At 58.3% G+C, this 19,416-nt stretch overlaps 1 protein-coding gene and 2 non-coding genes across 14 annotated transcripts; all 3 read right to left on the reverse strand.

Annotated features, from left to right (window-relative positions):
* Positions 1 to 994: 994 nt before the first annotated feature.
* On the reverse strand, positions 995 to 1,076 carry TRNAS-CGA (transfer RNA serine (anticodon CGA)). The gene has a single exon. It is a non-coding gene; the product is annotated as a tRNA-Ser (tRNA).
* Positions 1,077 to 1,854: 778 nt separating this feature from the next.
* Positions 1,855 to 1,928, reverse strand: TRNAT-AGU (transfer RNA threonine (anticodon AGU)). Its single transcript has one exon. It is a non-coding gene; the product is annotated as a tRNA-Thr (tRNA).
* Positions 1,929 to 2,863: 935 nt separating this feature from the next.
* PER1 (period circadian regulator 1) lies at positions 2,864 to 18,702 on the reverse strand. Of its 12 annotated transcripts, none has more exons than XR_012425238.1 (23): positions 18,669 to 18,702; positions 12,725 to 13,138; positions 12,512 to 12,610; positions 12,267 to 12,421; positions 12,051 to 12,172; positions 11,758 to 11,959; positions 11,555 to 11,606; positions 10,967 to 11,109; positions 10,508 to 10,586; positions 10,324 to 10,430; positions 10,001 to 10,154; positions 9,793 to 9,901; positions 9,573 to 9,704; positions 9,222 to 9,327; positions 8,918 to 9,089; positions 8,697 to 8,827; positions 8,292 to 8,471; positions 7,088 to 7,184; positions 5,601 to 6,211; positions 4,984 to 5,170; positions 4,604 to 4,793; positions 4,143 to 4,293; positions 2,864 to 3,744 (listed from the first exon to the last, which is right to left on the reverse strand). XR_012425238.1 is itself a non-coding variant. In XM_065532734.2 (23 exons), the coding sequence occupies exons 2-23, from the start codon at positions 12,997 to 12,999 to the stop codon at positions 3,466 to 3,468; spliced, it is 3,879 nt and encodes a 1,292-aa protein (XP_065388806.1). In that variant the 5' UTR covers positions 13,000 to 13,138; positions 18,669 to 18,702; the 3' UTR covers positions 2,864 to 3,465. The 12 variants fall into 12 exon arrangements, 6 of the variants coding, with proteins under 6 accessions (XP_065388806.1, XP_005582881.4, XP_073874617.1 ...); XR_012425237.1 differs by having other exon boundaries at positions 5,601 to 6,665; XR_012425235.1 differs by having other exon boundaries at positions 5,601 to 6,665; positions 7,088 to 7,330.
* Between the last annotated feature and the right edge of the window lie 714 nt (positions 18,703 to 19,416).

Below are 19,416 nucleotides of genomic sequence, written 5' to 3' on the forward strand. Positions count from 1 at the left end.
GATGGGGTTTCACTGGTCTCGGACTCCTGACCTCAAGTGATCCACTCGTCAAGCCTCCCAAAGTGCTGAGATTACATGCGTGAGCCACTGCCCCCTGCTGAGAGGGAAAATTTGATGGTATAGGAAAAAAAGCAGTGTCCTTGCTTGAGTGGGCCGGGGGGATGGGAAATCTAGTAAAAGTAGGGGTTGGCTTTAGATGGAAGCATTCATCTACAATAATGAGGGAAAAGAAGAGTATGTGGTCACAGACTCAACTAGGTAGGTAGGTAGGTGCGATGTGAATGTTGATGGGAAACTCCGGAAGGCTTTATTTTCTCAGTGAATCAGGAAGTAGAAGATGAGGAACGATGAAGAAGGGATTCGCAGTTTGAGGTAAGGGTAGGAATGAAGCAGTCGCATAGGAGAGTAGGAGAGTGAATGAATTGGGGGGAAGTAACGATTGCTGAGTAGCCCTAAGGAGCCACCTGAGCGTGGTGGCGTTAGGACGTGAAATCGGCAGTAAAAAGGCTTTTGCAGGTCGACAGGAGTATGAGACTCGCAAGAGGGCGCTCGCGGGCTGGACCCTGACGGCCGAGTCCCTGAGATTCTCAGAATAACGCGGGAGATTCTCCAAGGAAAGAACTAGAAAACAGGCCGGGCGCGGTGGCTCAAGCCTGTAATCCCAGTACTTTGGGAGGCCGAGGCGGGTGGATCACGAAGTCAGGAGATCGAGACCATCCTGGCTAACACGGTGAAACCCCGTCTCTACTAAAAATACAAAAAACTAACCGGGCGTGGTGGCGGGCGCCTGTAGTCCCAGCTACTCGGAGGCTGAGCCAGGAGAATGGCGTAAACCCGGGAGGCGGAGCTTGCAGTGAGCCGAGATCGCGCCACTGCACTCCAGCCTGGGTGACACAGCGAGACTCCGTCTCAAAAAAAAAAAAAAAAAAGAACTAGAAAACAAACTGCTTTTTCCTTCTCCAGAGACCGAGATACCTATTACCAAAAGTACTGACGCTGTGAGCAGGATTCGAACCTGCGCGGGGAGACCCCATTGGATTTCGAGTCCAACGCCTTAACCACTCGGCCATCACAGCCGCATGCGGGTTCGGCCCTGCGCAACTATAGCTGCCTATCAACACGCCCGCCTCCAGCCGGCTCCACCCACGCTGCCTCGAGATGCCAGCACTCGTGCGCCTCGGCTCGGTGGCTCAGACCATGCCTTCTCTCCAGCAGCCGTCAGCTGCCCCGCTGGAGTGGCAGCTTTCCCATTCTCCCTCTCCTACCCGAGCATAGGATGGAAACAAAACGGTCCCAAATCCGAGCCCTGTCTTCCATACCCTTGAGGACAGACCCTGAGATGCCTACTTCATGCTACTTCATGAAAGCGAAGTGAGAATCTGTAGCTTCCAATAAACACTAAAAGTGCAGGGGAACGGAGGCCCAAAGACGGATTGGCTTGTAAGAAGAATCTTTCTTTTTTTTTTTTTTTTTTTTTTTTTTTTGAGACGGAGTCTCGCTCTGTCACCCAGGCTGGAGTGCAGTGGCCGGATCTCAGCTCACTGCAAGCTCCGCCTCCCGGGTTTACGCCATTCTCCTGCCTCAGCCTCCCGAGTAGCTGGGACTACAGGCGCCTGCCACCTCACCCGGCTAAGTTTTTGTATTTTTAGTAGAGACGGGGTTTCACTGTGTTAGCCAGGATGGTCTCGATCTCCTGACCTCGTGATCCGCCCGTCTCGGCCTCCCAAAGTGCTGGGATTACAGGCTTGAGCCACCGCGCCCGGCAAGAAGAATCTTTCTTAAAACCACACAGAAACGCACTTTGAAAGTGGAGAAGTGCACTTGCAGCAATAATATATCACTCCCCACCAACTCAGGCACCGCTGGGATTCGAACCCAGGATCTCCTGTTTACTAGACAGGCGCTTTAACCAGCTAAGCCACAGCGCCGGGGTAAAGCAAATCTGCCTCAAAATAAATCAACTGTGAGCGGGTGACAGTAAGTGATAATCAGTAAATAAGTGTCTGCAGTGGTTCTTCATCGACTCATCCCTTCCTAAGCTACCTCTTCCTTTTCAGGTTCTGAGCCAGAGAGTTAATGCTTTGCTCCTGCATTCTTCCAAACCTTTGGGGCCAATTCAACCATGAGTGAGCACATGACTCCATGTGTCCTTAGCTACCTAGACTGACCTGTGTGGTGACCAAGAAGCCAAGGAAGGCCAGGCACGGTGGCTCACGCCTGTAACCCCAGCACTTTGCGAGGTCGAGGCAGGCAGATCACCTGAGGTCAGGAGTTTGCGACCAGACTGAACAATGGTGAAACCCCATCTCTAATTTGTACTAAAAATACAAAATTAGCCGGGGATGGTGATGGACACTATAATCCCAGCCACTCGGGAGGCTGAGGCAGGAGAATCGCTTGAACCCAGGAGGCGCAGGTTGCAGTGAGCCGAGATGGCGTCATTGCACTCCAGCTGGGTAACAGAGTGAAATTCCGTCTTTTTTTATTTAAAAAAGGAAGCCAAGGAAGACAAACACCCTCGAATACCTCAAGGCACGACGGGGTTAAGCGGGCTTTCTCTGCCTCGGCCACTTGTGACCTGGGCTGGAGCTCACCCAAGCCCTTGGCCACACGTGCCTCTCATCTCTCCTTCCCAGGGTAAACCCAGCTGAGGCCATGCTAGAGGGGACAGCAGAGTCAGAGCTGGGCGTGGATGTAGTAGGCTGAGCAGGGCCCTCACCTGGACAGGATGGGGGGAAAGAGGAATGGGGGTCTTCAGGGGATGGCCCTGTGCACCCTCACTACAACCTTCCTGGAAGCAGGACCGAGTCCCTCCTAGACGCGCTCCCCTCACCCCAACCCCAAACTTCATTCCACAAAGTCCTGGCCGTTATCATCTTTTTGTATTAAAAAAGTAGTAACAGACACAAATATCAAAAACACAAATGCCATCGGCAGAGGGTACAGCTGAGAACACCTGGGTCCCACCTGAGGGGCAGCACCAGGGACTCCATGGTCCACCAACCTCCCCCACCCCCGAGCAGCTAGGGGCTGGATCCCCCAGGTCCTGCTTGGGCCTCAGGCTCTCCTCCCATGTGGGGAGGAGGTGGGAGAGACAGCTGTCTCCCCCGATAAATAAGTGCAGCCCCAACCCTCAGGAGTCGGATTCAGGCTCAGCTAGGATATGGAGAGGCCACTTAAGCAGCCTGTCAGCAACTCTGTCCAGGGGAGGGAAGGATTCCTCTCCAAAGGTGGGAGGTGACACTCCTCTGGGCTGGGCTGGGCTGCGGAGTTCTGCTCTCTGCTCCCTGCGAGGTCAGAGGCAGCCCCTGGATCCTGGGCTGGTGATGGGGGTCCGGCCCCCTATGGTGGGAGAAGCTGGGGCAGTTTCCCACTGGTTGGTCCAGCCACATCTGAGTTCTGAGAATTGGGACATAGGAGAAGAAAGCATCTTGTGGACTCCTGGAGATGGTCCCAGAATGGAGTCTAGCTCGTGCCGTTTCCTGCTGTAGGTAAGGCTGGACTGGCTGAGCTCCTGCTTTCTTTCTCCTCCTCCATGGCCAAGTCCTGAGAGCTTGAGGCCTTGGCCCCACCTTGGGCCCGGGCCTCCTCGCAGCCCTCACCCTCACCACTGCCGCCACCGCTGCTGCCCTGCTCGCCTCCACCCTCTTCCATGGGCTCCAGCCCCAGTCCATCCAGCTCTGAGAAGAGTGGGTCATCAGGGTGACCAGGATCTTGGGTGCTGCTCCCACAGTCCACACAGGCCTTGGTAAGAGAAATGGACATGAGGGAGTCAGAGAGGGTCCTCACTGCTAACCTGTCAGCCCAGCTTCCCACCCCCAGCCCACTGTGCTTCCGGAAATGTACTCCCAAGAAGCACCAGTCCACATATATGCACCTGCAGTCCAACAAGGTTGGAAGGTGCCTTGTGCCCTCTACCCAGATGCCATTACAGGAGCGTCACAATGCACATTAGCATAGGATAGGCTGAGAAAAGTTCTGCAAAGACTCATGCAGCTTAATAATAATCCACAGCAAATTCAGTGGAATCAACAGTCTTCAGAATTAATGATCCAAGGATATTGAGATCAGCTCTTGGCCTCGATCCTTTGAACTTGACAAGCTCAATTCTTTTTTCTACCCCTGTCCCAGGCTTCTCTCACCATCACATCAAGAGCCCGAGGCAGTTGGCCCTTGCGGACCCAGGAGTGCACAGCGCCCAGTTCCCGCCGCTGGTCCTCAGAAAACCGGGGCTGCTGCCTCTGCATGGCTCGGAGCCGCTCCCGATCCTGCTTCAGCACAGAGGTCATGTCCCTGCCCGAGAAGGGGTTCAGAAGGCAGAGGCTGGGATCCAGGACCCGGACGAGGACCTGTGAAGCTGGCATCCTTCCTCTACCACAACTCCCCGCCTCATGCTCCTCCCCTAAATCAGGGCTATCGGGGGTCAAGGCTCCCAAGACCAGGAAACCCGCTCTCCTCCTGGGAGGAACTAGTAACAGAGATCCAAGGGGCAGGGAGGATAGGAACCATCTATCCTATCCAGGACAGAGCTAGTCCCAGAAAAGAAAACTGCCCCCCTACTACCTCTGAAAGGAAGGCCAAGGCGGCCTCTGAAATGCCTCACCTGGAGGGTACCTGGTAAGTCATCATGACGCGCTGGTCAGCATTGGCCATGAGCAGCCAAATGGGATCCTGGAGCACGTACTTAATCACCTGGTCCCCCGGCTCAGCCCCGCCCCGAGCAGCCCCAGCCTCAGCCTCGGAAGAGTCGATGCTGCCAAAGTATTTGCTTGTGTGGCTGCTCTGGCTGCTGCCTGAGAAGTGGGGGGGCAGACCAGTGGAGTCAGGCTGGCTGCATGCCCACTCCGGGGGCCTCACAAGGCTTCCCTCAAAGGCCACATGTCCATCCCAATGGCCTTAGGAAGCTCCGCCAAGATGGGGCCTGGGCTCCCGGCTCCCCAGTCACTGCCCGACCCTGGGAGGTGTTGGAGGCGGGGCACTCACGAGTGATGCTGGCTGAGGTGCTGCCCCCCTCATGGGAGCCTGAACCAGACCCAGAGCCCAAGCCAGAGCCCAAGGAGCCCGAGGCTGCGGAGCCTGTGCCGGAGCGCGAGTCCTCTTGCAGCAGCAGTTCCAGCAGGTCGCTGGAGCCGGAAAGTGCGTCCTGATTGGAGGACTCAGTGACCTCCACCTGGAGGAGGGGAGGGGGGCAAGGAGGGATGAAGGGGTCAGCACCTACGCTTCCCTTCAACTGCTCTCACTGGTTGTGGGCAGAGGCACATCCAACCCCAGTGGTCTCTGCTCCCCACTTCGTGACAGTAGGGCCAGGCTGAGAGAGAAGAAAGCTGGCGAAGAGTGGGGATGTGAGGCCAGACCCTTTCCAAGTGGCAGATACTCCCTCAGAAGTTATTGAGATGTCCTCACTACCTGTCAGACAGACAGGACTGTCCCTTCAATGAGGAGTTAGTCAATTTCTGCCTCATTCAGAAATTCAGCTGGGGTCTCCCTCCACCTCCTGGAGGCTGAGACACTGGCCTGGCAGAGGCAGCAGGCAGCATAAGGTGGCAAAGGGGCAGGGCTGGGGTGGGGACTGGCGGGCAGACGCAGGGATCAGTGCTCACCAGTCTGGCCTCTGGCTCAGCAGCCTCCTCACTGGGAGGTGGGGGCCCAGCACTGCTCCCAGGGCCCCCTGCACCAGCAGCCCCCTCAGCACGGGGGAGCTCCTCGAGCTGCAGCAGATTAAGCTGGAGTGGAGAGCTGCATCTTGAGTTGAACAGTGGAGAGTCCGGGCGGCGAGGAGGGCTTGGGGGGAGGGCGGGCAAGGATGGAGAAGGGGAGTACGAGGCAGGAGTGGGAGGCCCTTCAGCAGAGGTCTGGGGTGCCCCGTAAGGATAGCTGGATGGGGTTGGGAACAGATAGTTAGGGAGCACCAAGGCCACCATGGGGGTCACCAGAGGGGTGGGGAAAGCAGCCGGGGGCACAGATGTGGGAGCAGGGGGAAGAGGCTGGGGGCCTCCTCGAGGGGAGAACACTGGGAGAGGGTAGGGCTGGACAACTGCTGGGAAGGGGGTAGTGGCTGGTGGGGCAGGCCAGGGGGTGGACGGTGGCACAGGTGAGGGGTGTGAGACGTAGCAGGGCGCTTCAGCCCGAGGGCTCTGGTGGTGGCGTGAGCGCTTGGCTTTGGATCGGCAGTGGTGTCGGCGGCTTGGGGGTGCGGGGCCGTGGTGGCAGCCTGTGGGAAAAGACTAGGGTTAGCGAGGGCCTCAACCTGGGGTTAGTGCCCCTGCTACCCACACTGCCGTGCCACTCTGACCAGGGAGAGGGCAGGCCAAGGCTCCAGAGAGCTTCTCAACCCACACAGAATGGGGGGCTCAGGAGGTGGGGCACCTTCAGGGAAGAATCACAGGAGCCAGGGACAAGGGGATTTATTGAGAAAGGAACAAGGCCAGGGAGAGGTTACAAGAGGGGTCGAGCTGGGGGTGTGCGGAAGATGGAGGCACGCTGGCAGATGGAGGAGGCAGGGTGCGTCCATGGACACATGGACAGGTGGCTCTGGTCCCTCCGCCAAACTCCTGCGGGCGCTGCCAGCATAGGCGTTCCTCCTGCCCATCGAGGCCGTGTTCTGCCTAGCTTGCGATGGAGTGAAGAGGGGGGCTGGAAAGCCCAGTCCTGAGTCCTGCGTCTGCCTGCAGGGGGTCTCCCTCAGGCACCTGGAGGGGCTGCCTTCCACCTGCCCTTGAAGCCCAGACCCCACCCAGAGTTGGCCCAGAGTCTATGCATGTCTCTTCATCAGTGACAACTGACTCCTAAGTGGGCACACTTCCTGCCCCTGCCCCCAGGCTAGGCCTGAAGTCGCCTACCTGGAGCACAGCACTTCCGCCTGCCCGTCCCAGTGCCATCCCCCCAGGCTGCCCTCCTCTGGCTGCAGCCCAGAACCCCGGCCTAGTGGGGAGAAGCTAGCGAGGGACCTGTCCCTAGGCAGGCCTGGTGGTGGAACCACCACCAGCCTGGGTCCCTGGAGCAGAAACACCTCCCTTAAGATCCACCCCCCGACAGTCCAGTCCTAGACTGGGCAAAGGGCAGGCTCCGGCAGGCCCCAGGTGGCTACCTCGCTCGCCAAGGGCTGAGGGCGCTGTGGAAGAGCTGTCGAGTCCACGCAGCCTGCCCAGGTCTCGGAAGCGGCTGAGGAAGGCTTGCTCTTCCTTCTGTGTGTGCAGGGACAGCACGGCCTTGGTCAGCCCTACTGGACGGTAGGCATCTGGGGCTGGGTCAGGGGCTACTGTGGGGCTGGGGGCTGGGCTGGGGGCTGGGCCGGGGGCTAGGCCAGGCAGGTCCTCCATCATGATGATGTCTGAGGAAGGTGAGATACAGAAAGGTCATCAGAATCACCTCAGGGGTCAACAAATCCATACCACACCCTCCCTGTCCGATAGCCTAGCCAACCCCTGGTGGCTCTGCCCCACAGCCGAGCCTCGTCCCCATGTACATTTCTTGGTCACCTCTCTGCCAAGGGCTGGCCCTGGGTCCTCTCCTCCATGCAAAGCTGGCCCAGAAGAGGAGACGATAGATACTCAGGTCCCTCCAGTGGCCACTCCCCTCCAGGAACTCTACTGGGATGACCCCCTCACAACTCTCGTTGGAAGAGAAGCCCACCCCTTGGCTTTCCCTCACACATTCTGTTTCTCTCCTTTTTTTTTGAGACAGAGTCTCGCTCTTTCTCCCAGGCTGGAGTGCAGGGACACGATCGCGGTTCACTGCAACCACCACCTCCTGGATTCAAGCCATTCTCCTGCCTCAGCCTCCCAAGTAGCTGGGACTATAGGCGCGTGCCACCACGCCTGGCTAAGTTTTGCATTTTTAGTAGAGACAGAGTTTCACCATGATGCCCAGGCTGATCTCGAGCTCCTGATCTCAGGTGATCTTCCTACCTCAGCCTCCCAAAGTGCTGGGATTACAGGCCTGAGCCACCACGCCCAGCCCTTCACACATTTTCAAGGTCCATATCCAAAGACCCTTCAGGGAGCTTCAATTTTCCTCGCCTTCAGACCCTCTGTGGTCAGCACCTCAGGGCAAACCCCCTACCCCAGACTGTGTGTTTCAACTGACAGTAACAATACGAGAAGCAGAACAGGGGAAGGGCAAAGTTGAGAAGCCTGGCAGGGACGGGAGAGCAAGAAGCGGTAGCCCCAAGCCCCACGTCAAGGGAGGCCTCCTTCTCTCCATTGGGCTGGAAGGGAGGGGAAAGGCAGGAGGGAGCTCTAGCTGGGAGACTGGTAGAGCCCAAGCACTGGCCCCCAGCTCCACGCCCATACCCGACTCCGGGGGCTTCTTGTCTCCCACATGGACGATGGTGGAGCTGAAGCTACACTGACTGGTGACGGACAACACGCTCTCCGCCTTATTGGCCAGGGCGAGCGGGCTCAGGGTGCCTCCCACCACTGGCTCCTTCCGGGGGGTGGCCCCCTCCCCAGACAGCACTGCTGACGGCGGATCTGTGCAGAGAGATGGTGCCAGTTACCATCCCCACCCCCACTGGGAAGTCAGGAGAGAGGATCCCAGGGAAAAGGGGAAGGGGATGGTGGTAGGGAACAGTCTGGAGACCAGGAGGCTGGGGAGGAGGGCAGGGCACAGCAAGAGGGCCCAGCAGCAGAAGGGAAAAGACACAGGGCCACCAGGCCAGGATGGGGCAGTGGGAGCAGGGTGCACTGGGTCTTTACCTTTCTTGGTCCCCACAGGGACTGGACCAGTCCTCTGCTTGTCATCGTCAGAGGCTGAGGAGGTGGTGTAAGAGGAGGAGGAGGCACATTTACGCTTAGTGGTGCTGGGGAGGTTGCAGCTCTCCAGATACCTGGTGATGGACACAGCAGAGGGCATCAAAGAAGGGCTTGGGGTGGGCAGGGCTAGAGCCCGAGGTGGAGAAGACGCCTGCAGGCCTTACCTGAGGATGCTGTCCAGGCAGTTGATCTGTTGGTAGGAGCAGCTGGAGGCTTCTTTCCTCTCGGCCTCCTCAGGGGCCAAGGCTAGTGGGGCCGGGATGGGAGCAGAACCCGTCTCCAGCTCTGGGTCTGGGGATTGGCAGGGAAGGGCCCTGGCCTTGAATGTGCCTGTAGCTGGGGCAAAGAGAGAAAGAGGAAAATAGTCTTCTCAAGCTCACATGGAAAAAAACAGCAAATAGGTTGGCGGTGAAGATCAGGGGACCCCCCCAGGTCTGTCTCCTCACCCATACATTGTCACCAACTCACCAGGGAGGCGAGGCCGGGGCTGAGGCCGGGCCCGAGACTCAATAAAAAGCTGCTGGCCCTGGTGCTTCACCAGATGCACATCCTTACAGATCTGCTGGAAAGTCACCTGCAGGACAGCACCACAGTGAGCAGCAGCAGGGGGTGTGGCCAGTGTCAGGGGCCAAGGGCACAATAAAACAAGAAAGTACCAGTGGGGAGGCACAGACGCCTTGATGAGAGCAGGGTAAGAAGGAAACGGCAGGAAGGAGAGGGCAAAGGGGGATCGGGCAAGACTCTGGGACTGGCAGTGCTGGTTCCGAGGAGGAGAGGGGAAAGGGCGATTAGAGAACACGGTGGGAGCAGGTCACTCACTGGCGCAGGAGGCCCAGGCCCCTCTGCATCACCCCCGTTGCTATCACTGGAGGAGCCAGGGCTGTGGAGAGGGCCTGGAGATGTCACGGGGCCGACTCCACAGAGTCCTGTGGGGCTGGGGCTGTGCACGGGCTGCAGCGGGGAGAGGGCAGGTTAGATGGCTTGATCCTACTTCCCACCCCCTTCTTCACCTCCCACGCTCCCTCTCCGCTACTCTCACCTGTAGCAGCAGCCGGTGGATCTGCTCTGACAGCTCCTGGATATCAGTGTCCAGGGTCGGAGCTGGGCTGGGGGCCGGGGGAGTGAACACATCCTCATTCAGCGGGGCCCTGTAGGGTGGAGAAGAGTGAGTCCAGCCTGGCCCAGTCCTGTCCCCCAAAACACTGCCCTATCCCCAACGCCAGCTCGGGGACATGGCCCCCACTTACGTGCGTACTTTGTGGCGGCCCAACACGAAGGCTACCTTGCGGCTCCAGGGATGCACAAAGCCAGCCCAACTGGTGTCCATGGTGACATACTCCCCGTTGCGGGCACAGAAGCGGATGGGGGAGTGGTCGAAGGGCTGGCCCGCCAACTGCAGGACTGATGGAAGTGGGAAAGGAGGAGGGGTCAAAGGGAGGGAGAGCTGAGTAATGGGGAGGCCATGGCACTGGAGATCCAGGAGACCAAGGCACCAAGAGACCCAACCTGAAGGGCAGCCATTCAAAAGCCCGGGACAGTGGGAAGGGTGAGCAGGGCAAGAGGAACTCACTCTTCTTGTGGATAGCCAGCATGAGGGGTCGGTCCTCAGGGTGCAGGAACAGGAGCACTGGGGCCCCCAGGAGGTCCTGGGGCAGGTAGCCCAGCAGGGGGGCAGCCCTGAATGGGAAGGAGGCATCAGAGTGGCCGTGGCCTCAGCCCTGGCTGCCCTCCTCTCCTCTAGGTCCTATCCTCACCTTTCATCCACATCCTGGAAGAGGCAGCTGGGTGTGTGCCGTGTAGTGAAAATCCTCTTGTCAGGGGGTATCCGGGGAGCTGAGGCACAGAAAGTGGGGCCACTGGGTTTCGTCCAGAATGCCCAGCTCCTCAGCCCTCCACTCTGCCTGGGCCCTGGCTGGCTGACGATCTGCCACACAGCTGTGCCCTGGGCACTATGGGCCCAAAGATGGTCTGGGCCAATCCTATGCCCTGTACCAGTACCACGACTGAGAGCAAGCAAGGCATTCCTCTCTGCCCTCCTCTAGCTCAGTGATACTCAACTCTACCTCTAAAAGGAGCTCAAATCCTCATCTTTACAAAAGCTTTTCTTGTTCCAAAATTCAAAGGGTCTGGCTAAGCCTCCCAAATTCATGCCTGACCATGAGGAAATGTCCTTCCTCCCAGCCCCCACCAGGCCAGGGCCCAGACCTGCTCACCTTCGTAACCCGAGTGGATGCGCTCTGCAATCAGCAGGCAGCACGGCTGCGCAGGGGCCCCATCTGAGACCCGGATCTTGGTCACATACGGGGTTAGGCGGAATGGCTGGTACCGAGGCCCTGGATCCCGGTCAGGACCTCCTCTAGCAAAGCAGAGAGGAGCATTAGGGACTTTCAACCCAACCACAAGATCACAGCACACAACAGCAAAGACCCTGAGGAGGGGGCAGAAACAGGCAGAGGTAGGCCGGGCACAGTGGCTCGCGCCTTTAATCCCAGCACTTTGAGAGGCCAAGGCAGGCGGATCACCTGAGGTCAGGAGTTCAAGACCAGCCTGGCCAACATGGTGAAACCCCATCTCTACTAAAAATACAAAAATTAGCTGGACGTGGCGGCGCCTGTAATCCTAGCTACTTGGGAGGCTGAGGCAGGAGAATCGCTTGAACCTGGGAGGCAGAGGTTGCAGTGAGCTGAGATCATGCCACTGCACTCCAGCCTAGGCGACAGAATGAGACTCCCTTTCAAAAAACAAAAAACAAAAAACAAAAAAAAAGGAGGCAGAGGTCTTCTCCACCTCCCCTCACCTACCTGATACGGCAGAAGACAGACTTCTCCTGGGTAAAGTCCCTGAGGCCTGAACCTGAGACAGACAGGAGAGGAGTGAGCACAGCCTCCCGCCCCTTCCCTAGGCTGCGAAGAACCCACTAAGGGAAAGTCTGGGTCCCCTGGCCCCTCACAGCAGGAACTTCCTGGGACTGCTCATGCCTCCTCACAGTGCTTGGGCACCTTACCTGCTGAGGCCCCTGTGCCCCAGGTGGGCAGGCGAGATGGAGCAGTGGAACCATAGAAGACTCCCACATCCTGGGGAGCCAGGAGCTCGGAGAAGCGGGTACCCCGGAACACGTCCCGCTTGCAACGCAGCAGGACAGCTGCCTGCTCCGAAATGTAGACGATTCGGCCCGTCAGGAAGGAGACAGCCACTGAGAAGGTATCCTGGCAGGAAGGGGAGAGCAAGAGCAGATTGAAGAGCTGAGGGAGAAGGGGTAGGGGTGCATCGGGATGGAGAGGCCAGGCGGCCGCTGACCTGGTTACGAAGCGTGTACTCAGACGTGATGTGCTCCAGCTCCTCCAGGGTATAGGTGGACATGTCCATGGAGCAAGGCTCGCCCTCCTCCAGGCTCCACTGCTGGTAGTATTCCTGGTTGGCTGCAGGGTGGAGGCAGTGAGGCATTCAGTAAGGAGGCTGCCTCAACACAGGAGCCCAGGTCCTGGCCATTCCCTCTTGGGACATACCACTTACCCTGCACTTGCTTGACACAGGCCAGCGCGTACTGCAGCGTGGCCAGGGTCCCAGAGCGGCCCTTGCCCCGGCGCTCTGGTGGCAGTCGAAGCTTGAGCTCTCGAAGTGCTGTCATGAGTTCCTTCTGGGTCCTTGCCCGGGCTGACTGTTCACTGCTGCGGGGCCCACAGGGAAGGAGATAAAGACATTAGTCCCAGAGTGTGGCCTGGGCCCCCAGACCTCTCCTCCAGCCTCACTCGACGTACCTGCAGCCACTGGTGGACGGGTTGTCCTGCTCTGAGCTGGCACTCAGGAGGCTGTAGGCAATGGAACTGCTAGGTGGGGATGGGCTCTGAGAGTTTGTGCTAGGAGACAGCAACAGGCCCAGTTACAGGTAGGGCCAGCAGTGTGAGGCCTGTCACCCAGCTCTGCCTGCTCACAAGACCACTCCTAGAGCCAACATACACATCCATACGCACCTCTTGCTGCTCTCAGTGGTCTCCAGCAGGGCTGAGTCCTTGCCATTGCCTGAGGAGGAGCTGTGTGAGCTCCGCTGAGATGCGCCCCTGGACTCATGCCCGTTGGACTCATTGCCACTTGAACCATTGCTGTTGGCATCGGTGTCATCGGCCAGGCTGGGGCCTGGGCAAGGCCGGTGCTGTGGGGGCCCAGGGGATGGGACCCCCCCAGGACAAAATGATTCCCCAGGCCTGGGGTCCCCTCCCCCATCAGCCCCTTCTAGGGGGCCACTCATGTCTGGGCCATGGGGAGAACAGAACAGAGAAGGCGAAGAGGCCACCACGGATGCACGGGGGGGCCTGGAGGCCTGGCTGAGGGAGTGAGGTGGAAGATTTAAGTCTCTGAGGGTTGACAAGTTCGAGCACAGCCAGTACCTGGAGAGGGAAACCAGGAAGTAGAGTTTGCAGAAAGCTGGTTTGTTAACTCCAGAGCACCTGCTGGCTTCACTCAGACTTTCCCCTGCCTGGCCTCATGCGGGACTGATGGGAGTGGGACCCAGGCCTGGGGCTTCCAATGGGGAGTCAGGATGTTTCCTGTACCCTTAGGGGGGCTGCAAGTGGGAGAAAGTTCTCCGGAGCCTTCCTTCACATCCTCTGCCACCCTGGCCTGAGCAGTCGATAACTACGGCTGTCGGCAAAAACCTGGACACTTCCCATTCCCCAGTTCCCATTAGGTCTCCACTCTGCCTGGGCCTCCAAGGCCTCGGAGCAGGGGGTGAGCTGGTCGCCTCCTATATTTAGGCCTCCAGGCTAATTTTATCCGGGGGCGGTGCCACCCCCGCTGCACATGCGCGCCGACGTGCGCGGCCCCACCACGCGCTTCCGCCGCCGCCACGGTCGCCAGGGAAACCGACGTCAGCTGCTGAGCTCAGCGGTTGCTGGAGGGACCACAGGAGGGCAGAAGGAGCGACCCCTCCCCCATTTCCCGGCGGAAGTGGGGGAACGGCCCACTCTCACACTGGTGGGTGCGGCCGGGGGTCACGCATCCTTTACATATCCCCAGTCCCAGGATGGCTCAGTGGCCGCACGAAGTGGGACGGCCTATTAGGATTCCAGGGTTGTCCTGGCTTCCCTAGGACGAAACACGACGGCCACCGCCCTCCGCGCAAAAGCCCCTCAACCTGACTCTCGCCTGGATCCCAATCATTCTGCTCAAGACAACACAGCCTTTCCTTCTTTAGCCCCTGCGCTGCTTCCCCACCGCGAGGACCGAAGCCGGCAAACTGCCATCGTCAAGGACCCGAGGATCCTCTCAAAAAAGAGTCCCCTACTTTTCTGGCCAGACCCCCACCCCAAGTCTTGGGCAGAAGAGGCACAACACCAACAGATCGTTCTTCCCCTATTCCCCGTCTAACCACACCCCCACTACTGAGCATTTTCTCAGCGCCAGGCGAAAAGGGAAGGTTGTGGCCAACAGCAGGAACTAGCGCTGGGAACGGGATGTTCCAGTCCGAAGTGGGCTGACATCACAGGCGGCGCAGGGCCAGGGACTGGAGAGCAGAGACACGGGGAGCGCCGAAAGCCTAATGGGGTCCTGGTACGGGGGCAAACCTGGGGCCCCTCGAGTAACGAGCAAGAAGACCAGGGCATGCCCGCTGAGTCGGCTGTGGGGCCAGGCAAGATGGGACGGGGAGGTGGGGACAAGCTGGAGGTAAGGTGAGTGGGTCAGGAGTGCAGACTCCCGGTGCAAGATTTCGAGGAGCACTTCGGTCCCCGGGGGCGGGGAGAGGGTGGGTAGCGGTAAGGACGACAGTGTGCCCTCTGACTGGCTGGGCCAAAAGTAGCCCATCAGATTGGAAGTGGCAGCGGTCCGGCTCAGGGACGGAGATCGGCCCCAGGATGGCCGCAGAGATGCCTACCTGGTCGCGGGAGTGTCCTCGGCCCGCCTGCCCGCCGCTGCTCCAGCCCGCAGCCGAGTGGAAGCTCCACCGGGCGGGGAGGCGGGTTGCATAATGCCGGGCACTGCCCCCTCATTGGCCTCTTGCCGACAGAGCCGCAGGCCCCGCCCCCGATTGGCTGGGGATCTCTTCCCGGCGCCTGATTGGCTAGTGGCCTCCACTAAGGTCAGGGCTGTGTCACACACACGGGCGCACGTGGACCTGGGTGCTGGTGCTGGGCTGAAGAGCCTCAGACACCGCCCAGCCAATGGGCGCAGGACGCTTGCACAGTGAATAATGGAAGGGAGGAGAGAGGGAGGTACGCTGCGCCTCTTTAGGGAAAAAACCCGGGCCAGAGTAGGTGCTCAAGACTTGCCTATTTCCTGAACGCACTAGCCTTGCAGAACACAACATCTTGGCATCTTCGCCCTTCCAGTGGTGGGGAAAAGGAATGGCGCTGGGAGTTAGGCCACGCTGGATGAGATGGGTGGTCCTTGAGAGGAGGGGACAGACAGAAACCTGGCTGGGCCTCTCCTGGGTTCCTGTCCCAACCTTGTTCCTTCCCAACCTTCGTTCTACATAATGAAGCCCTTTAACCGAAGCACTTCCTCTGACACTTCAAATCCTGGGAGAGGACAGTTAAGGGCCCACGTGTGATTGGTGGGTGAGTGGGTGGAGGAAAGATGCGGACAATGGAAGGAGCGACCAGAGCCAATAGTGGCTGTGAAGAGAAACAATGGCAGGTGCTTCTATGGCCACTCAGAGAAAAGGTCTCTGGGCAGCCTACGTGGTGTCTAGTACTTCCCTCCAGAGAACACAGCCACCCACAATTAAGGCTGCCCCAAAAGTGGGGGCCAGGAAGCCAGGACTACAGAGGGACCAAGGGGATGGCAGAGAGAAGAGGCTAGCTGGGGCCCTAGACAGAGAAAGGTGGGGTGGCAAGGGCTTCATATTTCCACTGCTTGGAAAAGAGAAAGCCAAACTCCAGGGGCCCAGCCGGAACGTCATCTGTCTCATTCACTGTACTCTCCAGAGCCCAGGCCAGGACCTGACACATGGCAAGTGATCGATAAATACGGTAACATGATTTTTTTTTTTTTTTTTTTAAACAAGGATAGGTTGGGGAGGTGGAGAAAGAGTGTAAACAGGAGAAAGGGGGCTGGGAATTCTAATTCTTTTAAAGAGGGGAGTAGTCCTAGAAAGAAAACAGGGGAACGATTTGCAAGCAATAAAATGTTAGTCTGGTCCCAGGAGAACTGCAATTACACAGCCCCCTCGATCCAGGACCGTGATGAGTAGTTCCTCGCAGGGCTCCCTGGAAACGTGGGTAGTAGATGAACAGGCCTCCAAGCAGCTGCTGACATAATCATTGTGGGGGCACACCCCTCACTGTCACGTGGCCTAAACTTTCCTGAACAATGAGGGGAGGGTGAAGGGGAGGGCTCTGTGGAAAAGCTGGGACAAGAGTGTGTTATAAATTAACCCAGAAAAATCGAAACAGGAAAACAAAGATTCAGGAGCCTGGAGGCCGGGCGTGGTGGCTCACGCCTGTAATTCCAGCACTTTGGGAGGCTGAGGCAGGCAGATCACCTGAGTTCGGGAATTCGAGACCAGCCTGACCAACATGGAGAAACCCTCTCTCTACTAAAAAAAAAAAAAAAAAGATTCAGGAGGCTGGATTCTCAGTCTCCTCTCCCTGAAAATGATCCTCCCCACCCCAACTCATACTGTGGCCTTGGTCTTGTCTCATTTGCAGACACCTCTTCCCTGAAAACACAGTTTTTCTCCCCCCTCGGGGATTTAGGTGTGATCCCCCCTGACCTAGGCAGTCCTTGCTCTCCCGCCTCCATCTCCCTATCTGTCTTTTGCATACACAAAAGGCTCCAGCCCTCCAGCAGCCCCCGCTTGCTCCCAAGGCTCTTGTTGTCCTGCTTCACCGTCCCCACAGTAACCAGGCCCTGCTGCCGTCAATGGAGGCGAGGGGGCGGGAGACAGCGGTGACGTCAAAGCGGAAGAAGGGGGCGGGGCGAGGCTGCCGGGGAATGTGGGGCAGGGAGGCTGGAGAGCCTGGAGAGGCAGCGGTTTGGGAGGCGGCCAGCCCGAGAGGGCGGCGGCCAGCGCACTTGGGAACATCATGTTCTCTTGGCTGGTGGCCCAGGACATGCACCCGGCCTGGGCGCCTCCCCCAACCAAACGACAGCCGTCCTGTCCCAAAGCCAGGGATTCCTGGAGAGAGGATTAGGAGGAAGGGGGCCCCCTCCCCACACCTCCTCGCCACCACGCCTGGCTCTCTTTTCAGGACTCCCATCTGCCCGCTCCTCAGCTTGTTCCCTCAGCTCTGGCTTTTCCTCTCTCCCAAACTGTACACATCTGCTGGCCTGGTACCAAAGACCCAGGGCGGAGAAGTTGGAGGCCCAGACTCTGGGAGAAAACACGCACCTTTTTCTCCCTTCCAGAAGCCCTCCTTCAGAGCCTGAATCTCTTGTTATTATGGCAGTGGGGGTGGGCGCGGGAGGCGGGGAGGACAGGGAGGAGAAGGGGCCTAGGATGAGAAAATCAAACTGGGACAGAGCAAGTGGCCCAATCTGGGGCCTGGATCCTGGGAGAGGGCTAGAAGGGAGGAATGAGGGAATTTGGACTGCTGCCTGAAGACCAGAAGAGCCAGAAAGAGAGAAATGGGACGCCATCAAAACTTGCAGAAAAACTTGAGAATGTGAGACTAGTCCCCAGCCACAGCAGGCACATAAATCTCTCACCATGACCCAGGCATTATGATAAGCACTTTACATTATTTCATCCCCAGAACAACCCCGTGAGATAGGTATTATTACCCCCATTCTCGGGGGGATAACTAAGGCACAGAAGTTACTAAACTTGTCCAGTGCCTCATAACATGGTCTCAAGCTCTTAACAAATGGAGCCCAGGATTCAAAAATCTGAACTCTAATAATGGCTTGTCATTCTGGTTTCTTACCCTTCAGGAACCTGTGAGGTGTTAACCAACCTGTAAGCTGCATTCCAGCACTGGCAAACCTGGCCTCTCAAATACCCAGCCAATTCTAAGTTTGGTGCCAGGAACACAGACTGCATCCAACCCCTTTCTCTGCCTTAGGCCTGATCCCAAGACACTGTTTGCACTCCCCACACACTTAACATCATAGCCCATTTTCCCAGGCTCACAAAGTGCTTGAGACCACCCTAGCAGCTACCAGCCCCAATGATTTCCTACGAAGCCCACTTTCTCACTTTTCTACCTTATGTCAGGCCAACTTTACCAGACGCCTGGCCTGGTTGTTTGTACAGACAGATATCAAAACACCTTGTTGGTGCCTCCCCACCTCCAGCGGCTCAGGAGGACGTGCACAGCCAATCTGCACAAATCCCAACCCCATCACTCGTCTCAGAACTCGATAGTTGCTACCCCACATCTATTCTCAAGGACGACTCTGAGGCCTAAACCCTTCCGTTTAACATGAGAAAGACACCCGGAGCCGTAATGTGACTGGCTCTGGGTCTCACAAATTATCACACCATCCTTTCTCATATCAGCATGCCAACCCTTTGGTACCCTCCGATTTGCCTTACCAGGGCATCCCTCCCGTCTTCGAACCTCTGCCTCTTTCAAGTGTTTAAGGCGACCACCCAAACAGCAGCCACTAAAACATTCTCCATCAGCTCTCAAGGGTCCCGTTCCGGTACCTCCCTGGGAGCAGGGGCTCCTTCAGTCCCGACCTGAAAGGGAGCTCCCTCAGGTCGCAGAAGGCTTCCGAGCCCTTCCCCCCGGGCAGTCAAGTGTCCAGGGACTCTAGGGGGGCGAGGGATCTGATGTCACTAACTCCCACCCCGTCCCTCTAGACCTGAGTTCGTGGTCCCTACTCTCCACAACCATCAGAGCTCCCACCGGAGCTATCACGTATTGGCATGATCCCACACACACACTCTATTTAACACCTTCCCAAACGGCCACACCACCCCGGAAAAGTCCACATCGACCGCCCCGCATCTCTTCCCCATCCCCGGGCACTCACCGCTCGGCGCGCACGCACACTCCAAATTTCTTCTAGGACTTCTAGCATTACGCTGGCTCCTCCAAACCCGCCCACGGGCCGCGCTGCCACGCCCCCCACGCTTATTGGCTTAGGGGCGCCGACCCATGCCCCGTGCCGCGTGCAGCCGTCGGCCCCCGCACAGCCTCCATTGGCGCCTCCGGCCGCCATCGTCTTCTCATTGGTCAGCAGGCCGACGGGGGCGGGAGAGATACACGTGCGAGAGGGGCCGCCCCAACGCGGCGATTGGAAGCCTGACCGGAAGCCACGCCCTCCACACTTCTGAGGTTCTTATTGGCTGAGGAAATAACCCCCGACCTGCCAAGATTGGTGACGTCAGTGCCAGTCCTGCTCTCCAAGCTTTCTCATAGGCTGAGAGGTCTTGGAGCTGTAGGGTACACGTGCCGGCGGTCTCACGCGGCAGCTTGTTTACCCAGAGGCTGGGGATTTTCCTTGACGACACTCTTAACCACGGCTGCTAAATCTGCGCAGGCGCAGCGAGCGTGACCTGCACGCAGGCGCAGACGTGAGCGGTGGCACAGTATAAGGCTCACTTTGTACGGAGACCGGGGCATGACGAGGGGGCCTCTGGCGCTGGGGTTCCAGCCCTGGGTCCCCAAGGCTCCCCGAAGCTGGAAGGTCAGAGCATTAGGGTGAAGCGGTCTTCAGATCTCAGCACAGTGTGTTGGTGACCATGAAGATGAGAGAGCCCCTTCCTGATTGTTTTCTG

The sequence above is a fragment of the Macaca fascicularis genome, chromosome 16, assembly GCF_037993035.2.
Source record: "Macaca fascicularis isolate 582-1 chromosome 16, T2T-MFA8v1.1".
Lineage (NCBI taxonomy): Eukaryota > Metazoa > Chordata > Mammalia > Primates > Cercopithecidae > Macaca > Macaca fascicularis.